Raw genomic sequence first — 26,843 nt, 5'->3', positions numbered from 1 at the left:
CTCACACTTATAAATTTTAAGTGCTAGCTCCACTCATTCACCATCTATACCCAGTGTCTTGATCTCCAGTGTCCCTTGTGGAATCAGAGAGAGGGATTTTACTGGTAAGTACCAAAATCCTATTTTTTATGTTAACAAGAATAAAAGATGCATTGACATTTGTATTATTAGGATGTCTATGTTGTTTATGTTTCAGGTCACCCACGCTGTAGTGACTAACACTGCTACGTTAAACAGCACCCAGCAGAGGAGGATTGAGAAGCACTGCATCTCAGTAGTAAGCCCTGACCTGATAAGGACATTGCTTCAGGGGACACCACTTACTGAGGCGGAGCGGCAAATACACCACAAGCAATCTGACGTGATCCTGGATAAAGCGAAAGGTAAGTTTTTATATATCACTTTTTGGGGTTATTATTATTATTATCCTTTATTTATATGGCGCCACAAGTGTTCCGCAGCGCCGTACATAGAACTAAACAAGTGAACAAGAAACAAGTAACTTACAGTACATGACAGTGCAGGACAAGGACACAATTTATATACATTGCTGCAATAGCAGTTAGACACTCACAATAAGCAGCAGGGAGTTGGCAGACATGTGTTAGGTGCCCTAATGGGGAGAAAAGAGTCGAAGAAAATGTAAAGAGAAGTACATGAGGGAAGAGGTCCCTGCTCGTGGGAGCTTACATTCTAAAGGGGAGGGCAGACAGACAGGTGTGACACAGAAGGGGGAAGATAGTGAGGAAAGAGCATGAGGTGGGTTAGGATGAGAGCTGGAAGGCCTTGATGAAGTAGTGGGTCTTGAAAGCCTGTTTGAAGATTTGTAGAGAGGTGGAGATTCTGATAGGGAGAGGGAGAGCATTCCAAAGGTAGGGAGCAGCACGGGCAAAATCTTGGATGCGGGAGTGGGAGGAAGTAATCAGTTGGCAAGAGAGGCGGCATGCATTAGATGAGCGAAGTGGACGGGCGGGAGCGTGAGGGGAGAGAAGGTCAGAAATGTATGTGGGAGAGGATTTGGTGAGGGCTTTGTAGGCAAGTGTAAGAACCTTGAATTGGCATCTGAAGGGGAAGGGGAGCCAGTGTAGGGCTTGAAGGAGAGGGGAAGCAGATGTAGAACGTCTGGAGAGGAAGATGAGCCGAGCAGCAGCATTGAGAACTGATTGTAGTGGAGAGAGGTGAGAGACGGAAAAGGTTGCAGTAGTCCAATCTGGAGATGACCAGTGAGTGGATGAGGGTTTTAGTGGCATCCTGGGTGAGGAAGGGTCTAATCCTGGAGATATTTTTTAGGTGGAGACGGCAGGACTGCGAGAGGTGCTGAATGTGTGGTTTAAATGAGAGGGAGGAGTCTAGGATAACTCCAAGGCAGCGCACTTCATTATCAATAGATAATGAAATTGTGGGAAGTGAGGTAGTGGAAGAGGGTGGGAAGATGATCAGCTCAGTCTTAGACATGTTAAGTTTAAGAAAGCGCTGGGACATCCATGAAGAGACAGCAGAGAGACATTTGGAGATATGGGTAAGGAGCGAGGGGGAGAGCTCAGGGGTGGAAAGGTAAATTTGAGTATCATCAGCATAGAGATGATATTGGAGGTCAAAGGAATTAATGAGTTCACCTAAAGAGGATGTGTATAGGGAGAAAACGAGAGGTCCAAGAACAGAACCTTGGGGAACTTCTACTGTTAGTGGAAGTGGGGGGGAAGAGGAGTCATGAGAGGACACACAGAAGGAACGATCAAGGAGGTAGGAGGAAAGCCAGGAGAGGGCAGTGCCACGTAAACCAAGAGAGTGAAGGATTTGCAGGAGGAGAGGGTGGTCTACAGTATCAAATGCAGCAGAGAGGTCAAGGAGAATGAGCAGAGAGTAGTGGCCCTTGGATTTGGCAGCAAGGAGGTCATTGCTGACTTTCGTGAGGGCAGTTTCAGTGGAGTGGAGAGAACGGAAGCCAGATTGAAATGAGTCGAGGAGAGAGTAGGAGGAAAGGAAGGTGGTAAGGCGGTTGTAAACAATGCGATCAAGTAGTTTGGAAGCAAAAGGGAGAAGAGAGATGGGTCGTTAGTTGGAAAGTATGTTAGGATCAAGGCTAGGTTTTTTAAGAATGGGGGAGACCAGGGCATGTTTGAATGCAGAAGGGACAGTACCAGATGATAGGGAGAGATTAAGTAGGTGAGCAAGATGGGAACAGGCAGAAGGAGACAGGTAACAGAGGAGACGGGAAGGGATAGGGTCAAGAGTGGAGGTGGAAGGAGGGGAGGACCTGATTAGGGCCATGACTTCCTCTCCAGAAACAGGGGAGAAGGATGTCAGGTTTGGTGAGGCAGAATTGGAGGGGTGGTTAGGGAAAGGAGGGGGAGGAGTGCTGAGGGTCTGATGGGATATGATGTCCTTACGTATGGAGTCAATTTTAGATGTAAAGTACGTGGCAAAGTCAAGGGTGGAGAGTGAGGAGGGGAGGTGAGGAGAGGAAGGGCAGAGGAGGGAGTTGTAAGTGGCAGAGAGACGCCGGGGGTTTGAAGACTGGGAGGAGATGAGGTTCTTGAAATATGTTTGTTTGGAGAGGGACAGGGCAGCACTGTAGGACGAGAGAATAAATTTGAAATGGAGGAAGTCAGCCCTAGAGCGTGATTTTCTCCACTGACGCTCGGCAATTCTTGAACACTTTTGCAGGTACCTGATGCATTTGGTATGCCAGGGTTGTGGTGTGGACCTGCGAGGGTGAGTAGTTGTTGCCGGAGCAACAGAGTCAAGAGCAGAAGTAAGGGAGGAATTGTACAGGGAGGCAGCTTGTTCAGGACAGGAGAGAGAAAGGATAGGGGAGAGAAGAGAGTCTCAGGGAGGAAAAAGCAAAGGTGTCAATAGCCTAAATGTTCCGCTTAGTAATGGTGGCCTTAGGAGGTAAAGGAGGGGAAGGAGAGAGGGATAGGTTAAAAGAGAGAAGGTTATGATCAGAGAGGGGAAATGGGGAATTGGAGTGATCAGAAATATCACAACGGTGAGTAAAGACCAAATCAAGTGAGTGCCCACTCACATGGGAGGGTGAAGAGGTCCATTGGGTGAGACCAAATGAAGAGGTGAGGGTAAGGAGTTTAGCTGCAGAGGGTTCTGTGGGAATGTCAATAGGAATATTAAAGTCACCTAGGATAATGGAGGGAAGATCTGAGGAGAGAAAGTGAGGAAGCCAGGAAGCAAAGTTGTCAAGGAATTTGGAGGGCGAGCCAGGGGGATGGTAAATGACAGCTACTCTGATGTTTACTGGTTGGAAGAGGCGTGTAGCATGAACCTCAAATGTTGGGAATGTATGGGATGGTTCAGAGGGTATTAGCTGGTAGGAATAATTGGTGGACAGAAGGACCCCAACACCACCACCATGGCGATGGTTCACTGATTTTGTGTTTTGGTTCGGTGCATTTTAAGATGTGAGGGGGCTTGTGTGCAAGACTTTGTAATGGGACCCTTCCCTCAGGAAATATGGCACCAAGGGCTACTCAGAACTTAGTACAGCGTATCTCCCAACCCTGCGAATGTGGCAGGACGTTCCCACTTTTCAGCACTGTCCCGCCGCAACAAAATAACAGTTAGGAGGGAACTACGGTGAAAGGATGCCGTGCGGCATATAAAGTAGAGAGAGGCTTGCGGCTGCCCATCAGCTCGTGAAGCGCTGGGTTATGCCCCTAGTGTGACGGGAATAGGGGGTGTGATGCACGACCATGTCCCCATCGTAATGCGCAATGGGGGTACATTTTGTATCCTCATGCACTGTTGCTGTATTCACACCAAACATCCCAGGTTCCATGCAACTCAGCTTCCGCCAAGCCTATTTTGCTCAAATGTGTGTCTAAAGCTGGTTGCACACCTAACGGAAATATACACACTGAACAACCATCATCTTGGCTCAGGTCTCGCTGGCCAGTGGGTGTGTCTCGCTCTCCCTCACCGCGGCTTCTGCAGCAAGTGTACGGGTGGTCGGCTGACTGCCCATACACAAAGCACGATGAGCATATATATCTGCAGCCAATGGGTGGACTACCCCGCTAGTTCCCCACGCCCAAAGTGTAGGGCAGACCGCTCTCACTGTATTGTGGGGGCCGCTACTGGGGGCACGTTATGGGTGGGATGGACGCTACTGGGGGCACTGTATTGTGGGGGCCGCTACTTGGGTACGTTATGGGGGGGGATGGCCGCTACTGGGGGCACTGTATAGGGGGGGACTACTACTGGGGGCACTGTATAGGGGGACTACTACTGGGGCAATGCATAAGGGGGACTACTACTGGGGGCACTGTATAGTGGGACTGCTACTGGGGGCCCTGCATAGGGTGGACTACTACTGGGGGCACTGCAAAGGGTGGACTACTACTGGGGGACACTGCATAGGGTGGACTACTACTGGGGGGCACTTCCTGAAATTATGGGGGGGAGGGGGGCACCAGTCCATTACCTTGCCAGGGGCAGTCAGATCCCTAGATACACCCCTGATTGAATCTGTAAACAAAGTGTTACGATTCAGTGACCATGGCTTTTTTTCACGCCAAGTTCTGTTGTGTTTCGTTAACAGATTTAGGGGCTTATGTAATAGGGTATGATCTGTTGCCGCTGCAGGAACACCAGATTGCACCCTAATACATAAGCCTAATAGACTCAGTCGCACTTAGATGTACAAGTGTCGCATATCAAATTAATCAAAAGCAGTGAATCGGTTTGTCACATCCGATTGTGACTAAGATGCACATTCGAGGGAAAAAGATGCTACACCGCTCAGGGCAACTCAGTCATGCCAGGTGTCTCACGCTGCATGACGTATTGAGGCTAAGTGTATCGGGACACATCTGTATCTCAATTCACCAATCACAGCAGTTGGTAGATATGACTACAGTGCCAGAGTCTTTGTTTTCTTCTGCACACGAGCCGTATTTCTTCTTCAGGGTCCATAGGGCTCCACAGGGGAGATAATGGGTTGTACAGTAGGTGGGCCCTGGAGGACTGGACACCAAAGCTTTCTTCTTCGGGTTACATAGGGTCCACAGGAATTACCTTGGGGTATATAGTTGGATCGCATCCAGTGCACCAAACAGCAACGCTTTGGAGCTCACAGCATGCACTGGTCCTCCTCCCTATATAACTCCTTGATAAAGGCCTCAGGCCGAAACGTGTTGGAGAACAACCCCCCCACACACCACTGCTGCATCACCACACGATTGGTGATAATCACCACCCCACCAAAGGTGGGACAGAACTTTACGCGGACCGCCGCATCACCCCAACCCTAGGAACAGTGACGAGCGCCTGTCCAGACAACACCCTGCGGGCCCGCAGGGTGCCACCAACCACTGGAAGCACACCGGAGAACACACCTACTGTGCACCAATTAGGGACAGCAAACCTACCGGAAGGTAACAACGCAACAGTGCGGGACGCCGTCATTATCACTGTACGGGACTTCCTTAACAACACACACATCCTGGTCCGCTAAGACTGAGACCATAGGTCCAGCAAAGGGGACGTGCAGAAGTAAGGGCCGCACGGCAAGGAGCCCCCTAAAAGGGCCCACCAACTCCCTGACCAGGATCTACAGGAACTACCTACTCATCCCCAACCCATCCCCCTAAACCACCTGGGGAGCATTTTGCCTCACCAATAAACAGGTTGGATTCAAATCACTTACAGTGTCTGGCTCATCATTTGTGTATCACCCATCTACCTATACCAAGTTACACACCGACACACGACACCCCAATAACATACCTCCCATCCTTTCCCCCCCTATTTGATTTCCCCTATTCCATATTATTCCCCCTCCCTCCCCCAAACACACACTAAGGAGCGCACGTGTACCCCCTTCCTAAAGCTCCTCCCTATATACCCCAGCCACAGGCATTCAGTTGTTGTCTTTGGTGCACGGCAAGACGCACCTGTTATAACAGCGGGACTGCTAGCCAGTCCTATATGTTTTACCTTAAGTTTCAGAGTTTAGCGGTACCAGCGCCGGTAATTACGCTGTACTGCGACTCCATCTGCCGACGCCGAAACGCCAGCACCGCTTTATGCCCTGAGGTTCTCGGCAGACCTCAGCATGGCTTAGCTGGCGGCCTAAAGACGCTGAGGTCCGGGATTGCGGTCGGGTAACAGAGATGTCAGATAAGTATTCCTCTCGAGGAATTATGCGTAAAGCAGTCCCTCGCCTCTGGTGTTGAGACGCATCAGAGGCCGCTGTGGGTGAAGGACGTCTAACGTTTTCTCACTAAGTTGGCCGGGGCCATATCATCTGTTGCCGGGGACGGGTGGTAAGACGCACTAGTCAACGTCTTGCTACCTTGTAGTTCAGCGTGACCAGCCGTCAAAATCGCAGCTTAGGGAAGATAAGGCGCTCCCCCGGCTGCTCCTCCCCACCAGACACGAACTTCTGGGTACAGATTCCCGCATCTGGTTTGCTATAATTGACCACCTCACGTGTGAGACGCTCGCAGTTTAGCGTTGGTCTGTCCACGGCTGTAGCGGTTGGCTTCCGAGGTTTGGCCTGTTTCTCTATATACCTCTCCCTTGGGTTTGGCATATAGCGTACTTTATATCCTACCATCTCTCTCCAGGGGCCGATCAGTTGATTGAGTCCATATTGCTGTTGCAATTGTGCGTCTTTTATGCATTATATGTGACTGTATGCCAGCTGCTGTAGGTACACTGCCTGTGTTTTCAAAAACTGTCGGGAACATCTATCACTGTGTTTCTCCTTATCCCTCTGAGGGTGGGCAGTGCCATTGATAGACTGTCACATTGCATTTAGACTTGCATGCCTTATACCATTTATACGTTGCATTATGTCTGAAGGTAAAGATGAGGATGGGCGTCCTCCGGTGCTTATATCCTGCAAGTCCTGTTCCGCAGGCCTGTCTGAGCAGGATGTTAACCAGAATGGGTTCTGTAAAAACTGTAGCAAACAGTTACCGAATACATCTGGTACACCTGCCCCAGCTCCAGAGCCGTCTTGGATGGCCATCACACCTGAGGTCTTGTCCTATTTAATAGGCAGGGCCACGGAGGTACAGGCTCCAGCTGCGGAGGGGTACCCACAGCTTGTACATCCTATGTGTTTGGTCCCCATGAATTCTTGTTGGGTTAATGTAGCTGCTCACTCTAGCCAGATTATACTACCGCAGGTGGAAAGACCAGTGGTAGTAAGAAAGGAGGGGCATAAAAGACGTTCTCATCATGTGTTGCCTCAGGAGTCTGACTAAACCTTCTCGTCAGAAGATGATTCTCAGAGTTCTGGGTCAGTCCCAGTGAAGGAGGACCATCAATCCCTGGTGGATGCCCTATACTGAATCTAAAATCTTTCAACAGATTTGTCAGGGAGCCAAAGTTCCGTATGGAGACTCTAAGGTAATTATGCTGGCGATGGAGCCAGGAGACGTCATGATCTCGCTGAACATACAGGATGCATATCTGCATGTCCCAATTGCAAGGCCTTTCTCAGGTTTGCGGTGGATCGGCAACATTATCAGTTTCAGACTCTACCCTTCGGTCTGGCTATAGCCCCTCGGGTATTTACAAAGATAATGGCAGTCATGACGGCTCATCTCAGAAGACAAGGAGTCAGGCTACTGCCATATCTAGATGACCTCCTGATATTGGCCCTTTCTCAGGAGATGTTACAATGTCATCTACGGATGACTATTGTTTGCCTACAGGAGCATGGCTGTGTGATCAACTGGAAGAAGTCTTCTCTTTCACCAGCTCAGCGGATGGTGCACTTAGGGGCGTTGCTGGACTCTCTGGAACAGAGGATCTTTCTGCCGGAGGACAAGATTATAGCACTACAGTCTCGTGCAGAATTTACTGTGCAAGCAAACAGTGTCAGTTCACTTCGCTATGCAGATACTGGGCTGGCTCCATGGTGGCCACATTCAACATGGTGGATTATGCCCAGTTCCACTCCAGGCCCCTACAGCTGTGAATCATGGCCCAGTGGGATGGTCAATATCATCTGATAAAGCATCAGATGATTTGTATCTCACCAGAGGTTCGACTCTCCCTGGCTTGGTGGTTGGAGATGACTCACTTAGACAAGGGTCGTCCACTATGGGTCCCGGAATGGGTACTCCTAACCACGTATGCAAGTCTGTGAGGATGGGGAGCAGTGATGGGTTAGCACATATTTCAGGGAAGGTGGACAGACCAAGAAAGCCATTTACCAATAAATATATTGGAGCTTCGGGCAGTGCACAGCGCACTTCTTCTGGCGCAGGACCTTCTTCACAGCAGGCCTGTCCAGGTTCAGTTCGACAATATGACAGCAGTGGCCTACATAAACCGTCAAGGAGGCACACGAAGTCCGGCAGCCATGAAGGAAGTGGCAAGGATTCTGCTGTGGGCAGAGGGCCATCTTCCAGCGATCTCGGCAATTTTACATCCCAGGTGTGCTCAACTGGGAGGCGGACTTCCTAAGTCGCCAGGCTATACACACCGGAGAATGGGCTCTTCATCCGGATGTGTTCCAACGCCTGGTGGACAGGTTGGGGTTACCAGACATGGTTCTTATGGAGTCACGTCACAACCACAAGGTCCCCAGGTATGGGTCCAAAACGATGGACCCCTCAGCCACCTTCGTGGACGCTCTGGCAGTGAGATGGAACTTCAGGTTAGCGTACCTGTTTCCTCCAATCTCCCTCCTCCCAAGAGTCATCAAAAAATTCAAGCAGGAGGGCTGCAGGATGATACTAATAGCCCCTGCCTGGCCCAGGAGGCATTGGTTCTCCGATCTGACACGTCTGTCTGTAGACAGTCCACTTCCGCTGCCTCTACGGCAGGATCTGTTAATACAGGGTCAATGCCTCTACCAGGATTTACCTCAGCTGGCTTTGACGGCGTGGCTCTTGAGTCCGCTGTCTTAAAGGCCAGGGGGTTCTCTGCTTCTGTAATTCAGACGATGCTGAGAGCAAGGAAGCCTGCTTCTGCCCACATCTATCAGAGAATTTGGCATTCATTTTTTTCTGTGGTGCTCCCATAGAAAATATGACCCTAAAGTGTTCAAGGTAGCTAGAGTACTGGCTTTTTTGCAGGCAGGATTAGACTTGGGTCTTCGTCTGGCTACCTTGAGAGTCCAAGTTCTGGCTTTGACAGTTTGGTTTCAGCGTAAGATTGCCCCTCTGTCGGGTAGTTAGAGCATTCTTTCAGGTGGTTCTTCGGCTGCAACCTCCTTTTCTCCCGCCGGTGGCACTATAGGATTTGTTTTTGGTAATCAGGGCACTGCAGGAGCATCCCTTTGAACCCTTGGATAGGGTGGATTTTAGATAGCTGACGACGAAGACACTTTTCCTCTTCGCCATCTCTTCAGCTCGCAGAGTTTCTGACTTGGCAGCATTGTCATGTCGCTCGCCATATCTGATCTTTCATCAGGATAGAGCTGTCCTCCACATCAAGGCAGACTACCTCCCTAAGGTGGTTTCCCGTTTTCAATAAATGAGGAAATTGTAGTACCGGCCTTTCAGTCTTCAGACCTGTTTACAGGTGAAGCTTCCTTAGATGTGGTTAGAGCTCTTCGTATATACGTGGACCGTACAAGTTCCATTAGGAAATCTGAGTCTTTGTTTGTGCTATATGGATTTCACAAAAGAGGCTGGCCAGTGAACAGACTTTGGCTCGCTGGCGTCGTATGACAATTTCACAAGTCTATACTCAGGCTGCTCTCCCTGTACCTAACATGGTAACAGCACATTCCACTCGGTCAGTGGGACCATCGTGGGCAGTAAGACATGGTGTCTCAGCTGAACAGCTTTGTAAGGTAGACACCCATAAGGGAACTTTTGTAGGACGTCCCCAAGGTAATTCCTGTGGACCCTATGGTCTACAGGGTGCCCACCCTGACGCACCTGGCCTCAGTTGGGATTTGTTCTTTAAACTGTTTGGTTCACAGATTCCCTCTTCGCATGATTGAGTGTTTCTTGTGCAATTTTTCTTTCTTCTCCACTCTCCGTCTCTTGCAGCAAATTTTGGTTGCAAACTGAATGCCTGTTGCTGGGGCCAGGGTATATAGGGAGGAGGAGGACCAGTGCATGCTGGGAGCTCCAAAGCTTTGATGTTTGGTGCATTGGGAACGAGCCAACTGGTATGCAATCGGGAAGCCGACTGCCTAAATACCGGCAGCCGGTTTTCCGACTGTCATATCCCGACATAGATGTAGACGCACGGCATTTCCCCGACGCCGGGAGACCGGCGCCCGGCTTCCCGATCGTAATGATGCCGGGCGCCGCGAGCGGACAGCCGCGGGGGGGGAGGGTTAGGTTTAGGGCTCCCGGGGGGGACTTAGGGTTTGGCACCCCCCCTGGAGAGTCGGGGTTAGGCACCCCTCCGGGAGGGTTAGGGTTAGACTAGGGGGAGGGAGGGTTAGGCACCCCCCCGGGGGACTTAGGTTTAGGCAGCGGGGAAGGGGGTGGTTAGGGTTAGGCACTTGGGGGGAGGTTAGGGTTAGGCACCCCTAAGGAGGGTTAGGGGGGTTAGGTTAGGTTAGTAGATACTCACCTATCCACGATCGGGATTTCCAGCGATGTCGGGCTGCCGCTGCCGGGAATCGAACGTATTTCATATTGATTCCAGCCAACTATATACCCCAAGGTAATTCCTGTGGACCCTATGGACCTCGAAGAAAAAGAATCATCAAAGGTATGTTATTCCATAACTCTGTATTTTCAAGCCCAGGATGCTGCATTCCTTCCCCGTATACCCCGTGCACAGCCTGAAGGCTCTTCAGTTTAGTTGGTGTCCGGCAGGAGCTGGGTCATAATTTTTTACAGTGGGGCTGCTTTAAGTTTTAGTCATTTTGCTACTGAGCAGCAGAGCGAGACAGTTCCTTGGACGTCTGCACTGCTCTCCATCACCCCTCCGCGGCATCGTGACACCAGTCCTCGGGTAGGTACTCACAGCGGGGCTCTGAGGGGGACTAGCTAGAAGGCTCCCCGAACCCCAGACTGCGGTCCGGAATCCAGGGGACAAGTAAGGCATATCCCCGCTTGCGGGGACCCGCGTCTTTTTGCAGTCTTGTCTCCAGTCTCAGGAGACGGACCGGAGGCGCTGATGTGGACACTTGTTCGCCCAGGACTCCATTAGACCACCAGGGCATATATATGACTCGCGCAGGGCATATTTTACAGGCCAAGGGACCCGGTGGTTAATGTTAGCAAGGGGAGCAGGCGCTCTCCCTGCAGCCCCTCAGCTCAGGGCGCCATTCCACTGCAGTCTTGCTTTTCCCTGAGCTGCTCCTTTCCACCCTCCGCCCACCCTGAGACTCACGGCAGCCATTTTCTGCAAGCAGGTCTCCGGGAAAGCTGGGTCCAATCTCCCTGTATACCTCTCCCAAGGGCCAGGTTATACAGCGCTGTATCCTACCAGCCACTGCAGTCTGTGTAGTTGATTTTAGTGCCCACTGCAGCTATATTGTTTTTTTCTGCATTTGTTTGTGACTTGTGCTAGCGCTGATCTCTATTTTCTATACTGTCCAACTTATACCTTTCCCTTTACTATAACCCTGGCATACTAAGGTATAGGGGGTTCATTGTACCTCACATCTCCCTATATTTGTGAGGACTATCACATACTATGTAGCGCGGTTGCGCACTGCACTGTGCCATATTACACATACAGTGGTGGCCAAAATTGCAGACACTTTTTGAAATTTTTATGTTTTTCAACTTCGAATGCTTATAAAAACTGTTAAACTTCATGCAGTCCAATGATTTATGTATCAAATGAAAGGAAATGTAATGCTGAATTCAACACAATAAACAGGTAAAATATGTGCATTACAAGGGAAGTTATGCAGTGAAAACAACACTTGGGGTGAAAATCCCTGTGTACTTATGATGTTACTGTCCTATCAGTATTTCGTTGGGTATCCTTTATTTTTCAAGACAGCAGCACAGCGACGTGGCATTGAGCCAATCAATGTTTGGAGCTGTTCCTTCTTTATTATGTGGTGCCATGAGACAATTACAGTCTCAATTAATTGTCTTTTATTGGATGGACGCCTCAGATGTAACAGTTGTTTCAAACGGAACCACAAATGTTGCCTACCAAATCTGAGAACAATCCTTCAGCCTGTCGGGGTGGACCTCTCCCTGCACAGGACCTCCATCGGACCCAAGCAAGGCCCTGCTGCTCCAAAAAGCCTTTCAGTCCTTACTGAATTCAGGAGTAATAATTCCGGTCCCCTCCTCACAACGAGGCAAGGGCTTTTATTCTACCCTTTTCTTAGTTCAGAAGCCCAACGGGTCTCATCGGCTTATCCTCAAGCTCAAATCTTTGAACAAGTTTATCAGGGTACCCAGGTTTCGTATGGAATCCCTCCGCTCTATTATCCTAGCTATGGAGCTTGTGGATTTTATGGTGTCTCTGGACATTCAAGATGCTTACCTACATGTACATATATATAGCGCCTTCTCATCAACAATATCTCCGGTTTGCTATACTACAGCAGCATTACCAATTTCAAGCTCTGCCTTTTGGCTTCTTAATGGCCCCTCAAGTCTTCCGGTTACCATAGCAGTTATGGCGGCCTATCTTCGTCGTCAAGGGATACTCGCACTCCCATACTTGGACAATCTCTTGCTGTTGGCCAGCTCCCCAGAGATTCTCCACCGCCATCTTCTGGTAACCATTGCCTTTCTACATACGCACAGTTGGCTGATCAACTGAAAAAAGTCTTCCTTGATACCTTCTCAAAGAATGGTACATTTGGGAGCCCTCCTGGGTGATCAGGTTCAGAGAATCTTCCTAACAGCAGACAAGATCTCAGTAATACAGCATAGAATGCGCAGACTGCTCCGCAGTCGCCAAGTGTCAATTCACTCTGCAATGCAGACCTTCTGATCCATGGTGTCTGCCTTCGACATGGTGGAGTTCGCTCAGTTTCACTCCAGGCCCCTACAACATCCTCTCCAGGTGGATCGGGCTACCCCATCTGCTCAGATCCCAGATGATGGGCCTTCCCCTAGAGGTTCGCCTATCCCTAGCCTGTTGGCTACAGACATCCCATTTAGATATGGGTCACCTCTTTTGGATCCCGGACTGGGCTCTCCTCACCATGGATGCAAGCCTCCAAGGCTGGGGCGCAGCGACCTGCCAGCACTCCTTCCAGGGCCACTGGACCCCAGTCAAAGCAGTGTTACCAATCAACATCCTGGAACTTCGAGCCATCTACAGAGCTCTCACTCTGGCTCAGGATATTCTTCAGGGCAGACCGGCACAAGTACAGTTGGACAACACCATGGCAGAGGCCTACCTCAATCACAAAGGAGGCACGCAAATTCGGACAGCAGTGGCAGAAGTGTCCCACATTTTCACATGGATCGAGCACCATCTTCCAGCCATCTTCACAGTATTCATTCCATGAGTTCTCAATTGGGAAGCAAATTTCCTCAGCCGTCATGACGTGCATGTAGGAGAGTGGTCTCTACATCCAGAAGTCCTTCAGCTCCTGGTTGACAAATGGGGTTTACCGGATGTGGATCTCATGACCTCAAGACACAACCACAAACTTCCAGTGGATGGAGCCAGGTCTAGGGACCCCAACACGGCCTTTGTGGATGCATTATCTGTGTGTTGGACCTTCCATTTGGTGTATCTCTTCCCTTCAATGTCCCTGCTTCCTCGAGTTCTTCGAAGTTCAAGCAGAAAGGGGGCACAGTCCTGTTGATAGCTCTGGCTTGGGCCAGACGCCATTGGTACTCCGATCTTCAAAGTCTCTCCATAGACGTTCCTCTTCAACTTCCTCTACGAGTAGAAGTCTGTCTACATCCGGGCCTAGCCCGTCTTTCTTTAACGGCTTGGCTCTTGAGACATCCCTCCTAACAGCTAAGGGATTTTCCAGATTTGTAGTCCAGACCATGCTCAGAGCATGTTAACCGGCCTCAGCCAGAATTTATCACCGAGTATGAGTATTTCCAGTGGTGTGCTTCGAGAATCTCTGACCCTCAAGTTTTTAAGGTTTCTAGATTACTTACCTTTCTTCAGGCTGGATTTGATCTTGGACTCCGCCTAGCATCTCTGAAAGTGCACGTCTCTGCTTTGTCCATCTGGTTTCAGTGCAGAATTGCTCCTCTACCGCATGTTCACACCTTCCTGCAAGGTGTTCTACGTATACAACCTCCCTTTGTACCTCCTGTGGCTCCATGGGATTTGTCAGTGGTGCTCCACGCACTTCCGGAACCTCCATTCGAACCCCTGGAATCAGTGGATGTCAAGTGGCTCATTGCGAAGACTTTGTTTCTCCTGGCTATAGCATCTGCCCGTAGGGTCACGGATTTAGGGGTGCTTTCATGTCGCGCCCCCTTTTTAATCTTTCATCAGGACAGGGCTGTTCTTAGAATGCGCCCGGGCTTCCTTCCCAAGGTGGTTTCTCGTTTCCACCTAAATGAGGAAATTGTGGTTCCGGCCTTTCAATCACTAGACCTTTCAGCAGGTGAGGCCTCTTTGGATGTGGTCCGTACTCTGAAGATCTACGTGGACCAGACTACTTTCATCAGGAATTCGGACTCCCTCTTTGTCCTATATGGATTCCACAAGAAGGGATGACTGGCTAACAAACAGACTCTGGCCCTGATTCAGAGTCGGACGCTCTGACAGAGCGCTCACTCTGAATCAGGGCCGTCCCTCCATCTTTTTGGAGCGGCCTCCTGGCCACTCGCATAGCTGTGGGTGATCACCCACAGCTATAGCGAGCAGGCAAAATGATGGTCAAGACCATCGCGACCATCGGGCTTGCGACGAGACCCTTGCGGTAGGGTCTCACTGCCGCAAGCCCTGGAGTGCTTTTGGCTCTATCAGAGCCAAAAGCACTCCCACTGACATCACTAGTGATGTCAGTGGGGCCGGCCCCAGACGGCAGGCGTTCCCATGGGAACGCCTCCGTCTGGGAAGCCACGCCCCCGGCACGCCCACCGAAGGGGCGTGCTGTCAATCACCATCGACAGCACGCCCCCTTTGGTGCGAGGCCCATAACGCATGCGCACTTGGGCAACATCGACCCGCTTGCGAGCGCTCAGCATCAGGCCCTCTGGCCAGATGGATTCGCATGACTATCTCACAGGCTTACATGCAGACTGCCTTTCCTGTGCTGGCTACAGTATCTGCTCATTCTACTCTGTGGGTCCCTCGTGGGCATCCTGGCGTGGCGCCTCTGCTGAACAGCTATGCAAGGCAGCCACATGGTCTCCTGTCCACACCTTTCTTAGGTTTATGCCTTTGATAAATTTGCCTCTCAGGATGCTTCCTTCGGGCATAGGGTTCTCCTCTCAGCTCAGGAGCGTTCCTGCCCTTGAACAACTGGTTTCGGACATCCCCATTGTCTCCCATGTGGAGCCCTATGGACCCTGAAGAAGAAAAGGAGAGTTATAGTAAAACTTACCCTTGTTAACTCTCTTCAAAGTCCAAAGGGTCCAGCCCCCTGACGCACCTTGCTTCTATGGGTTTCTTCTCTTGGTCACTTGTTTCCTTCTCTGTTTAAGAGTGAGATTTTTCAGTGTACCAGTCTTCCTTCTCTCCTATCCTGCTCCTGCCTTGGGCTTGTTAACAAAACGGAGTTGCCATCAGGCTGTGGGCGGGGTATAGGGGGAAAGACCTGAGCATTCTGGGACTGAAAAGCTTTGCTGTTGGTGTCCGGTATTCCAGGACCCACCCACACCCCATTGTCTCCCCTGTGGACCCTATGGACTTTGAGAAAGAGAGTTAACAAGGGTAGGTTTTACCATAACTCTCATTTTGTGGCGATTTCTTCAAAAATATGCTGCCAATGCCATCATTTTGCAGAAAACGCCAGAAATATGGCACCAGCATCCTCCTGGTATGAAAATTGATCTTAATCTTAGTCTGTGTGCACCCATTATAGATACACCACTGGTGCCATCACAATACCATAGATAATGGAAAAGGTTATGCCATTTTAGTGACCCTAGTGGAAAAAAAACACCAGTAGACTATTTTGCAAAGTAGATTTTTGAAATCTAACAAAATAAATACAATTGTCATTGGAACTGTATGTAATTAGCATGCAAGTCCGCTCTGATTACAGATTTCCCAAATATTTGCCAAGTGTGCTGGTGTCATTGCCTGCATACACAACCCTTAACAACTGCAGGCTACTCAGATTCCTATGCACCCTGGCCACACCTCCACTTGTGGCTGAGTTGGTGTAAGTGTGCGGTAACCGGCAGGGATGGACTGGGGCCCTGGCAGTCCCCCTGCACTACCCTTGTGTACCCGCAAAAGGGGGCGTGGTTACATCTCACGGGGCGTGCCACGAGTCAAGGGAGTGTGGCCTTGCTGCACGCCCTCTTCTTTCAGTATCCCCCCCCCCCCGAGCAGATGCCAGGAGGCAGAGCTGATTTTTCTACTTCAGGGTCCATAGGGTATCCACAGGATACCTTGGGGTTTAGGTGTGACGTCAGTCATCGGGCACCATAGAGTTAAGCTTTCAGCCTCCCAGGATGCACTAGGGTCCCCCTCCTATACCCCGCCCCCGAGCCAAGGCACCTCAGTTTAGTTTGGTGCCCGGCCGGAGTCGGGTGCACCTGTTGGAGTGGGGGCTAAGAAGAGCCCCTGAAGTTTTCCTGCATGCAGCTGTGGCTGCACATCTGGATGTACAGCATGGACAGTCAGTCCTGACGTCCATGCTGTCTTCCCTACACCCCCGCCGGTACCAGAACGCCGGTACCGATCCGGGGATGCTGGTGACCCCAGATGTTCCGGACCATGGCCGGAATCAAGGGGGACAGCAAGGTAAGCAGCGGGGTCCCTCGGTGGGTCCCTGCTGATACATGGTCCAGAGTCCCCAGGCAGGGGGCTCCCTGGGGACTGGCTGCAGCGTGGAGCCAGGTATATAACCTGCGCTTCCACTACCCCCCTGGGACAGTGGACCGCAGCAGCGCGGTAGCGCTGCGGCGTCCCGGCGGTTAAATGCATGCCAGGGGAGCGTACCTTCCCTGTCTCACAGCCGGCGCCTCCACCGCTGCACACAGCCCTCTCTGCACACTGCCGACTGGCCCTGTGGCAGCGTTCCTCCCCCAGGCCAGCCTCCTCTAAGCTCCTCGGCGGCCATCTTAACAAACGCATGGTGATCGCTGCAGGAAGCCTGGATTCAGAGGCATCGTGGTCTGGGTCCCCCCGCATACCTCTCCTCCGATTTGGTCCAGGTCTGTGTATGCAGCGCTGTGTCCTACCAGACTCTGTCTGTGTAGTTGATTTATCAGCGCTGGTTAGTGCAGGAATTGAGTTTCTTTGCATTGTATGTGACTGTGCTAGCGCTGCTGCCTGTACTTTCCATTTCTGACTGTCAGCTTTATTACTGTCCCTGTTCTTTCTGCTAAAGCCCTTGCGGTGCGGTGCTGCAGGGTGGTCTCTCGCCTTTTTAAAAACAATTGGTGAGAGGGGTCACATACTTTGTACCATCATGTCTGAAAGTGACTTTCCTCTCCGGCTACAGTGTACTACGTGTAAAGTGCCTTTAGCGGAGGGGGAGAGTAGCGCGGAGGGCCTCTGCCGGCAGTGTTTGTTGTTGGCGCGGGCTATTACGGTTACAGCACCGGTACAGGAGCCGCCCTGGGCTTGTTTCGCTCAGGAGCTTACAACCTTAGTGGGCAAGTTAGCTCCGCAGCCCGCGTTTACGCAGATGGGTTTATCCCAGCAATCAGTGGTGTCGTCACCCATGCAGGGTTTCCCAAGACAATTGGTGGTACCCCGCAGTCTCCCTATTTCCCCTCTCCCGGTTTCTCAGGAGCCGGCGTGGGTTAACTCCCTGACGAGTTCTGTACAGCACTTGTCGGACGTGTTGCAGGGGGAGTCTGTGATGCGGCCACATAAACGGCCGGTGGCGTCTTTGTCGGCTCCTTATGAGGATGACGAAGGGACGTCTGATGATGGGGAGATTCTGGATACTTACGATCAGGAACCTCTCCATACTAAGGACGCAGACGCTAGGTCCAAGGTGTATATTCCTGGACTTATTCGGGCAGTCACCACCCACAGCACATACGAGCGTGCAGGATGATGGTCGCGATGGTCTTGACCATCGCCAGTGCGACCAGAAGCCTGTGGTCGGGTTTTTCGACCACAAGCCCTGGAGTGATTTTGGCTCTATCAGAGCCAAAATCACTCCCACTGACATCACCTTGGGAACGCCTCCGTCTGGCAGGCATGCCCGCGGCACGCCCACCAAAGGGGGCGTGCTGTCAATCAGCATCGACAGCACGCCCCTTTGATCAGACACAACGATCGAAGGAAAGTCCTTCGCTCGTCGCGTCTGGCGCATGCGCACGACGGAGCTCCCTCCGTCGTGCGCATGCGCAGTGCACACCATCGACCCACTTGCGAGCGGACAGCCGCTTGCGAGTGGGTCTGAATGAGGCCCGAAGTTCCCCCAGCGGCTAAATCCAAGTATGCCTTTTTTAAGGATGTGAAGGTTGACGCCACAGTCTTTCCTCTTTCGGGTCAGTTGGTGGACCATTTAGAGGAGGCGTGGAAACAGCCTGGCAAGCGATACCAATCGCAGAGGCGCCTGGCGGTGGCTTATCCGTTCGCGGATAATTATTTTGCTAAGTGGGAATCCCCTCCACAGGTGGATTCTCATGTGACACGTCTTGTCCGTAGTGCCACATTGCCTATGCCGTCCATGTCCTCCCTTAAGGATGCTACGGACCGCAAGGTGGAGATCTGCCTGAAGTCCGCTTATTCCCTTTTGGGGGGGGGGGCAGCGCGGCCGGCTATGGCCATTTGCTGGGTTGCCAGAGCTATGGAGCGCTGGGCGGATTCGTTGGAGGCGTCCTTCGATTCCGAATGTCCGGCTGAACAGGCGGAGTTGATTGGTAATCTCCGTGATTCGGCCACTTATATCAACGAGGCAGCCTTAGACATTAGTACACTGGTGTCTCGAATTTCTTCAGCAGCGGTGGCTGCTCGTCGCACCTTGTGGTTGCGATCCTGGAAGGCGGACGCTGATTCCAAAAAGGGTTTGGAGGCGTTGCCCTTTAACGGAGAAGTTCTCTTCGGTCCAGATCTGGACAAGATTGTGGCCACGCTGGCGGCAGCCAAATCGGCATGTCTCCCGTCGGCCGCTGCTCCTTCTGGTTCAGGACCATCGTCCTTTCGGTCTTATAGGGCCCAGGGCATGCCCAAACCACAGTCTTTTCCCCGACAGGCTGGTCCCAAGAAATCGGCCAACCCCGGAAGCAGGCATGGAGTACCAGACGTCCGGCCCCTAAGCCAGATGACAAGCCTGCGGCCTGACGGTCCGGGACTCCCTTTGGGGGATCCCAAAGTGGGAGGCCGTCTGCTGCAGTTCGCCCAGTGTTGGTCGGTCACCACGACAGACACTTGGTTTCTCGAGGTGGTCTCCCACGGGTACGCCCTCTCTTTCCGGCACAGACCCCCGGCTCGATTTTTCACCACGGGTCTACCATCAGACCGGAACAAGGCCACGGAGCTGCGGAAGGTCTTGCACACTATGCTCCAGGCTGGAGTTATAGTGCCTGTTCCATTCTCCCAGAGGGGCCAGAGTTTCTATTCCAATCTCTTTTTGGTGCAGAAACCCAATGGGTTGTATCGTCCGATTCTCAACCTCAAAGCTCTCAACAAGTCTTTGCGGGTGCCGAAGTTTCGGATGGAGACCCTACGGTCCATCATTCTGGCGCTGGAACCTGGGGACTACATGGTGTCATTGGACATACAGGACGCTTACCTGCATGTCCCTATTCTTTTGCACCATCAACAGTTCCTCAGGTTTGCAATCCGCAGCGACCACTTTCAGTTTTGGGTGTTGCCTTTTGGCCTGGCGACAGCACCGCGTGTGTTCACCAAGGTGATGGCGGTCATGGCGGCTTCTCTGCGGCTGCAGGGAGTCCGCATGTTGCCGTACTTGGACGACCTTTTATTAGTGGCAGGATCTCCGGAGCTCCTTCTGCGCCACTTGGACCTGACCATTGCGCTACTGCAACGGCACGGCTGGTTAATAAACTGGCAGAAGTCCACTCTAATCCCGTCTCAGAGGATTCTGCACCTCGGAGCCTTATTGGACTCGGGACAGCAAAGGATCTTTGTGACGGGGGAAAAGATCTCTGTTTTACAGTCGAGGGTGCGCAGTTGTCTGCACAGCCGCCGGGTGTCTCTACACTCGGCGATGAGGTTACTGGGCTCCATGGTGTCGGTGTTCGACATGGTGGAATATGCCCAGTTTCACTCCAGACCTCTGCAGCACCTGATCCTGTCCAAGTGGAACGGGCTGCCTCAGTCTCTAAAGTCCCAGACGATAGTGCTCACCCTGGAGGTTCGCCTGTCCCTTGCCTCGTGGTTGCAGACGACCCATCTCAGCAAGGGACGTCCGTTCTGGGTACCAAATTGGGTCCTGTTGACAACGGACGCCAGTCTTCGGGGCTGGGGAGCAGTTTCGGGTCCACACTTGTTCCAGGGCAGGTGGACTCCGACAGAAGCGGAACTTCCAATAAATATCTTAGAACTCCGTGCGGTCTTCAATGCTCTCCAGCAGGCACATCGGGTTCTCCAGGGTCGCCCAGTGCAGGTCCAGTCGGACAACGCTATCACCGTGGCCTACATAAACCGGCAAGGAGGAACCCGAAGTCGGGCGGCTCTCGTAGAGGTGTCTCGGATCCTGGTATGGGCGGAGCGCAATCTGCCGGCCATATCAGCTGTCTTCATCCCGGGAGTGCTAAATTGGGAGGCGGACTTTCTAAGTCGCTAGGACATTCATCCGGGGGAATGGTCCCTGCACCCGGACGTTTTTCAACTGCTGGTGGACAAGTGGGGTCTTCCAGAGATCGACCTCATGGCGTCCCGGCACAACAACAAGTTGCCGGTGTACGGGTCTCGCACAAGAGACGAAGAGGCGTCTCTGGTGGATGCTCTGTCCGTCCGGTGGACGTTCCAGTTCGCTTACCTGTTTCCTCCGGTTTCCCTTCTTCCACGGATAATCCGGAAATTCAAACAGGAAGGAGGGACGCTCCTGTTGATAGCTCCCGCGTGGCTCAGACGGCACTAGGGTCTGTCCGTGGACAGTCCTCTGCGGTTGCCGCTACGACCGGACCTTCTGTCGCTGGGTCCTTGTCTTCACCCGGACCTGACTTGGCTGTCTGTTGAGGTCCATGGGGTTTTCCAGCTCTGTAGTGCGTACCATGTTACGAGCTCGGAAACCGTCCTCCGCGAGGATATACCATTGCGTGTGGCATACGTTCTTCCAGTGGTGTCGACCGAAAGGTTATGCACCGCGGGAGTTTCGTCTGTCTCGGATACTCGCCTTCCTACAAGCGGGACTAGATCATGGGCTTCGCCTTGCTTCTTTGAAAGTACAGGTTTCGGCCCTGTCTGTCTGGTTTCACCGTAGGATTGCTACAATCCCGGATGTGCGCACCTTTATGCAAGGTGTTCTCCGCATTCAGCCGCCCTTTGTTCCACCTGTGGCGCCTTGGGATTTGGCTGTGGTCCTGAGGGCTCTCCAGGGACCGCCGTTTGAACCACTGGGCTCAGTGGATCTTAAATGGCTAACAGCTAAGACTGTTTTCCTTCTGGCCATAGCTTCGGCCAGACGTGTTTCTGATTTAGGGGCTCTTTCTTGTAGACCCCCTTTCTTGATTATTCATGGGAACAGGGCAGTGCTCCGCACTCGGCCTGAATTTCTTCCCAAAGTTGTTTCCCAGTTTCATGTTAACGAGGAAATAGTTGTTCCGGCCTTTAACTCACCTGGTCTTTCAGTGGGTGAGGCCACTTTGGATGTTGTGCGGGCCTTAAGGACTTATGTTGACCGCACTTCATTGTTTAGGAAGTCGGACGCCTTGTTTGTCCTCTATGGCTTCCGTAAAAAGAGTTGGCCTGCTTCAAAGCAAACTTTGGCAGCCTGGATCCGTATGGCTATCTCTGAAGCTTATCTTCATGAAGGTCTGCCGGTTCCTCCTTCTCTGAAGGCTCATTCCACTAGGTCTGTGGGTCCTTCGTGGGCAGCTCGACGTGGTGCCTCTGCAGTCCAGATCTGCAAGGCTGCTACGTGGTCCTCTGTCCATACCTTCGTGAGGTATTACAGGTTTGACACCTTCGCCTCTCAGGATGCTTCCTTCGGGCGGCGGATTCTCCTTTCAGCACAGGAGCGTCCCAACCCTTAAAGGATACTGCTTTGGGACATCCCCAAGGTATCCTGTGGATACCCTATGGACCCTGAAGTAGAAAATATGAGATATGGTAAGAACTTACCTTTGTTATTTCTATTTCTACGAAGTCCATAGGGTTCCACAGGACTCTCGCCCTGTCGCACCTGTGCTGCAGATGGGCTTTGTTCTGATCACCGTTTTTTCCGTCTCCCTCTGGTGAGATTGTGATTCTTGTGTGTATCCAGATCTTCTTTCTCTCTCTTCCTTCTCCTCCTCGGCCTATGGCTTGGTAACTAACTGAGGTGCCTTGGCTCGGGGGCGGGGTATAGGAGGGGGACCCTAGTGCATCCTGGGAGGCTGAAAGCTTAACTCTATGGTGCCCGATGCCTGACGTCATCACCTTTACCTCAAGGTATCCTGTGGAACCCTATGGACTTCGTAGAAATAGAGATAACAAAGGTAAGTTCTTACCATATCTCATATTTTTTTCTATGACAGCTGATCCAAGTGATCATATTACAGCAAGTAGGGAAGAAAGACATTTTTAAAATAATTAATACTACACAGAATTTTTTGAGCGTGACTGAGATAGTGACACCTTCACTTTTTGATGGTTCAATGTAAACAAATTTCGTTTAATGTACAAAATTAGTAAAATGTTGCATAACATCATCTTCAGGCTGTGTGTATAATGTGTACTGTATGTATATGAAACATAAATGAATTTCATGTACAGAAACTTTGTTTGATGCACAAAATTATTACAAATATTGTATGAAATTACCTGCAGGCTGTGTATAAGGTGTATATAAAACATAAATGCATTCTGTGTTTAGACTTGGGTCGTTTCCAAGAGATCTCCTTATGCTATGCAAATATTCCAAAATACAGAACATTACGATATTCAAAATAACCCTGGTCCGAAGCATTTTGGATATAGGAGACTCAACCTGTAATACTTTTTTCAGAGGCATCCTTTCTTTCAGTCAACGCCTTAACTAGGGGAGGATGAGCGGTGCTGTTACCCAGAGCATAGTGCCTATTGGGCAACATTGTCACTGCCGCTTGGCACCTGAATTTGGCTTGCATCGCTAACGATATCCCCAGATTGAGCTGTATGTTTAGTCGCTGGGGGATATCGTTTTTGTCCCGCGGGAGTGTGCATTGTCGATCGTTCAGTGTGTACGGTCCTTTACAATCACTGTGAGGAGCACTTCAATTTAATGAGTAGGGGAATGACAGGGACAGTACACAGAAATGCAGAAAAAGCAGGATTAATATGTAATTTATATCAGGAAAACCTAAGAACTAGATATTCTATATATTAGATCCCAGATTGAGTTTATAAAAGGGTTGAGGTAACAATGGATGTGCAAATTTATACATAAACTGGAAAAATTAATCCCAGTGGACAGTATGCAGATTATACTGTGCTAAAGCCTTAGAACAGTTAGGAAAAGCATGTATTCAAAGTCCAAATAGTAAGAAAAAAAAATTCACATTGTGCCATCAACTATATATGTTCTGGACCTAAACCCCTAAACATCCAGCTTCAGAGACTAGATCCGGAGCAGGACTCCCTGGCCAGCAGCTTGTGTGGCTTGTTACTCCATAGTAAGAATTCATGTTGACAGAATTTACCTTTGAGAACACGTGTGTGATCCTCTCAGAGAGTGGCTGACTGGCCTTAGCAGATTTGACTTGACGCTGGTATACAGGGGACTACATAAGTAGCTAATTGCAGTACCAGAAGCCGTGTCCGGGGCCTGCAGCAACACACATATAGTGGCATGATGAGACCATGTGATAACATTCAATACTTAGAATTACTGTATATTACATATCCCCCCCCCCCCCCCAAGCCATTGAAAATGGGATCATAGCTGACAGCACCCGATAATACATGTCTACCTTTGTGTATGCCACCCAAATTTACCCATGGCTTGCCTTCATTTCTTAATGGATGATTTTATTATTTTGCAGATGATAAGAAAAGTAGATTTCTTTCCAAACTATCAGATGATAACAAGAAAAACCTACATAAAAGGTATTAATGATTGACTGTTAATATTGTTTACTATCCTTTTAATGATCATAGTTGTTCCACTGAGTTTGCATGGGGAGGGTTGGGCCCCATGGCTACTCCAGCTACTGCCCAGAAAGAACCTAGAAGGTTGGATTATTTACCTAAGATTGGTGATTTGCAGTCATTAAGGCCTCGCTCTACTCACTAGGGAAGCGGGCGGAATCCTCTATGAATAGAAATGGAATTCAATGAAATCTGGGAGTCTCCCATATATTCCAGGAGAGTAGGCATTTGTCAAACCCATCTCTGTAGGAATAAAAGTTCGTACTTCTCTTGTAGCACTGAAAACCTCTAACACAGGGGCCATTAAACAATGCTCATTTTCTCATTTTAGGAATATGGAAGATGATGAGGAGTTTGAAGATGATGAAAACGGGACCACACTTCCAGGGGACACAGAAGTGGCAAAATACAGCTTTTTTGAAAAAGTACATGCCGTATTTGAATTGATATGCACTGTAGGGCAAAAATGCGATAAAGGAATCAACCGCTTATTTTTTTTAAAGTATGTCAGATAGGGTCTGGGCACATGATCCCTTTGCTGATAATGCCGGCGGTTAGAATCCCGACCGTGTAATCCCGACGGTGGAAATACTGACACATGCAGGTAAGTATCCTAATCCTTTCCTTAATCCTAACCCTCCCCCCCCCCCCCCCGCAGCCTAACCCTAACATTCTCCTTCCGCGGCCTAACCTTCACCCCGCACCGCATCCTAACCCTCCAACCCACAGCCTAACCCTAACACTCTCCTTCCGCAGCCTAACCTTATCCCCGCACCGCAGTCTAACCCTCACCTAAGTGCCTAACCCTTAAACTTAACCCCTAATACTTACCGTTGGGATCGCAGCCGATGGGATTCTGGGGCCGGGATTCTGACTGCTGTCGGGCTTTTGACCACTGGCATTGTGTGCGCCGGGATGCCGATTAAATCCTTCAGAGAGAATCAAAAGAACAAAAGAATCTAGACTGATCGGGACAAATAAACATAAGTACACGTTTTTTTTTCTTTTATTCAAAACTTTCAAATGCATCAAAAGTGTCTATGCCCCTATATTTTTCTACATACACGTGATGGTCCCTAATTTGCCTGTCAATAGTATGGGCTGAAAATCCTGGACGCATTTTGCAAGAGACACATCGATATGTTGCACAAATGCACTTATATACAACTGTAACTACAGTACAGTGACTTGTACTGTAAGTAAAGAGAGTTAACTTAATACTTCTCTTTTGTTAGACTCCCGACACATTCATGAAACTGTTCCTCTTCTAGAAGATTGCATTTTATTAGTAATGTGCTTTCCTTTCAGGATGAAGAGGTGGCATTTGTAGAACTGCTCTGTAGTAATGAAAGTGGCTCCTTTCCATTCAAAATATGTACTACACGCGGTCAGCCTGAAACAGAGCAGGTAATTTGAAATACATTAGTAACCATACGCCAACAATTCTATATGTATTTTATATTCTGTGTAATAAGATATATTTGTATAAGAGGGAAAACTTTCACCAGAAGAGTGTTTGATTTTTTTTTTTTGTGTGTTCTCACTACACAGAAAGAAATAACATTTCACTTAGTAGACACGGCAGAGAATGCTTGTGAGAAATATGAGCTCCGTATGAATGATCTGAAGAATAAAGGATTTGTGCAAGTACAAAAAGTCCCACCGCAAGCCGAGTCCTTCGCCTCACAAGCGCTGCAGAAGGTACTTTCTGAGTGTTTTTACTTGAGGTCCTATTCACATGTCAATAGGAGTTTTCATCAGTGATCTGTTTGATGTGCCTTAATACTTACGGTAGGTCCACATTTTATTTCTAAGGACCATACTGCTACTAATACTAATATTACTTTACTTGTTTGGTCTCCATTTTAAAACATGTATCTGTCTCCGGCATCACACTAGCAGAAAACAAATACATATAGCTCCAGTTTAGGCAGCACACCCCCAGACAGCCTGTGTTTCAGATGAGCTCCTGCACTGGGGTGCCAAGTGGGCGAGGAGCAGGTACAGTTCAATACTCACAAATAACACATCAATGTATAATACATAATAAAATCCAACATTAGCACAACATCCCAGCAGGCCTATGTGTAAATACAAATGAAAGGTACAATACGCAGATACAGGCCAGTTAGTAGAGAAGGAATGCATTTATGGGTTTATAATTAATCTGATTCATGTCCCATTATACAGTGGTAGTTGTACCTATTTTTATCATAACACCTGACTGTATATTCTCCCATCACTGTGATGTACAATTTATGATAAATGACTTGGTTTTGGTAAGGACATCTCTTTTGTCTTCTAATGTAAAAGGTGCTGATAGGAGAGGCCTTAAGTGCTACGGAATTACCCCCGGAAGTGGCCAGCTTCGTAGATTCTATCTGGGTAGAGGCTCTTGGACATCTGGGTTCTATTCTTTCATGCTCTGTGGAAAACATCAGCCTAAATGATGTAAGATGGCAACTAGATACCGGTAACATTCAGCAGTTGTGACTGAATTGAAATGTGTGGGAACTTTTACATATACAGATCTGCCCAGCTATCACGTGGCATCACAGCGTTATCTCTTACGCCACGCATGGCGCGCCACACACCACGCCATGAGTCGTGCCACAAAGAAAGTTTAG

The 26,843-nt window shown here is 50.0% G+C and overlaps 1 protein-coding gene across 1 annotated transcript in view; it reads left to right on the top strand.

Moving 5' to 3' along the window:
- The window catches only part of PARP4 (poly(ADP-ribose) polymerase family member 4), a 271,504-nt gene that overhangs the window by 42,924 nt on the left and 201,737 nt on the right, over window positions 1–26,843 (top strand). The window contains exons 3-8 of the mRNA XM_088458553.1: window positions 197–383; window positions 24,111–24,174; window positions 24,548–24,641; window positions 25,525–25,623; window positions 25,768–25,917; window positions 26,530–26,667. Coding sequence (XP_088314679.1) covers window positions 197–383; window positions 24,111–24,174; window positions 24,548–24,641; window positions 25,525–25,623; window positions 25,768–25,917; window positions 26,530–26,667 — 732 coding nt within the window. The remainder of the gene's footprint in view (window positions 1–196; window positions 384–24,110; window positions 24,175–24,547; window positions 24,642–25,524; window positions 25,624–25,767; window positions 25,918–26,529; window positions 26,668–26,843) is intronic.

Source organism: Taudactylus pleione, unplaced genomic scaffold (genome assembly GCF_031769625.1).
Source record: "Taudactylus pleione unplaced genomic scaffold, aTauple2 ptg000842l, whole genome shotgun sequence".
Classification (NCBI taxonomy): domain Eukaryota; kingdom Metazoa; phylum Chordata; class Amphibia; order Anura; family Myobatrachidae; genus Taudactylus; species Taudactylus pleione.
The sequence above is the reverse complement of the archived record's forward strand: the minus strand, read 5'-3'. Positions and strand labels throughout refer to the sequence as shown.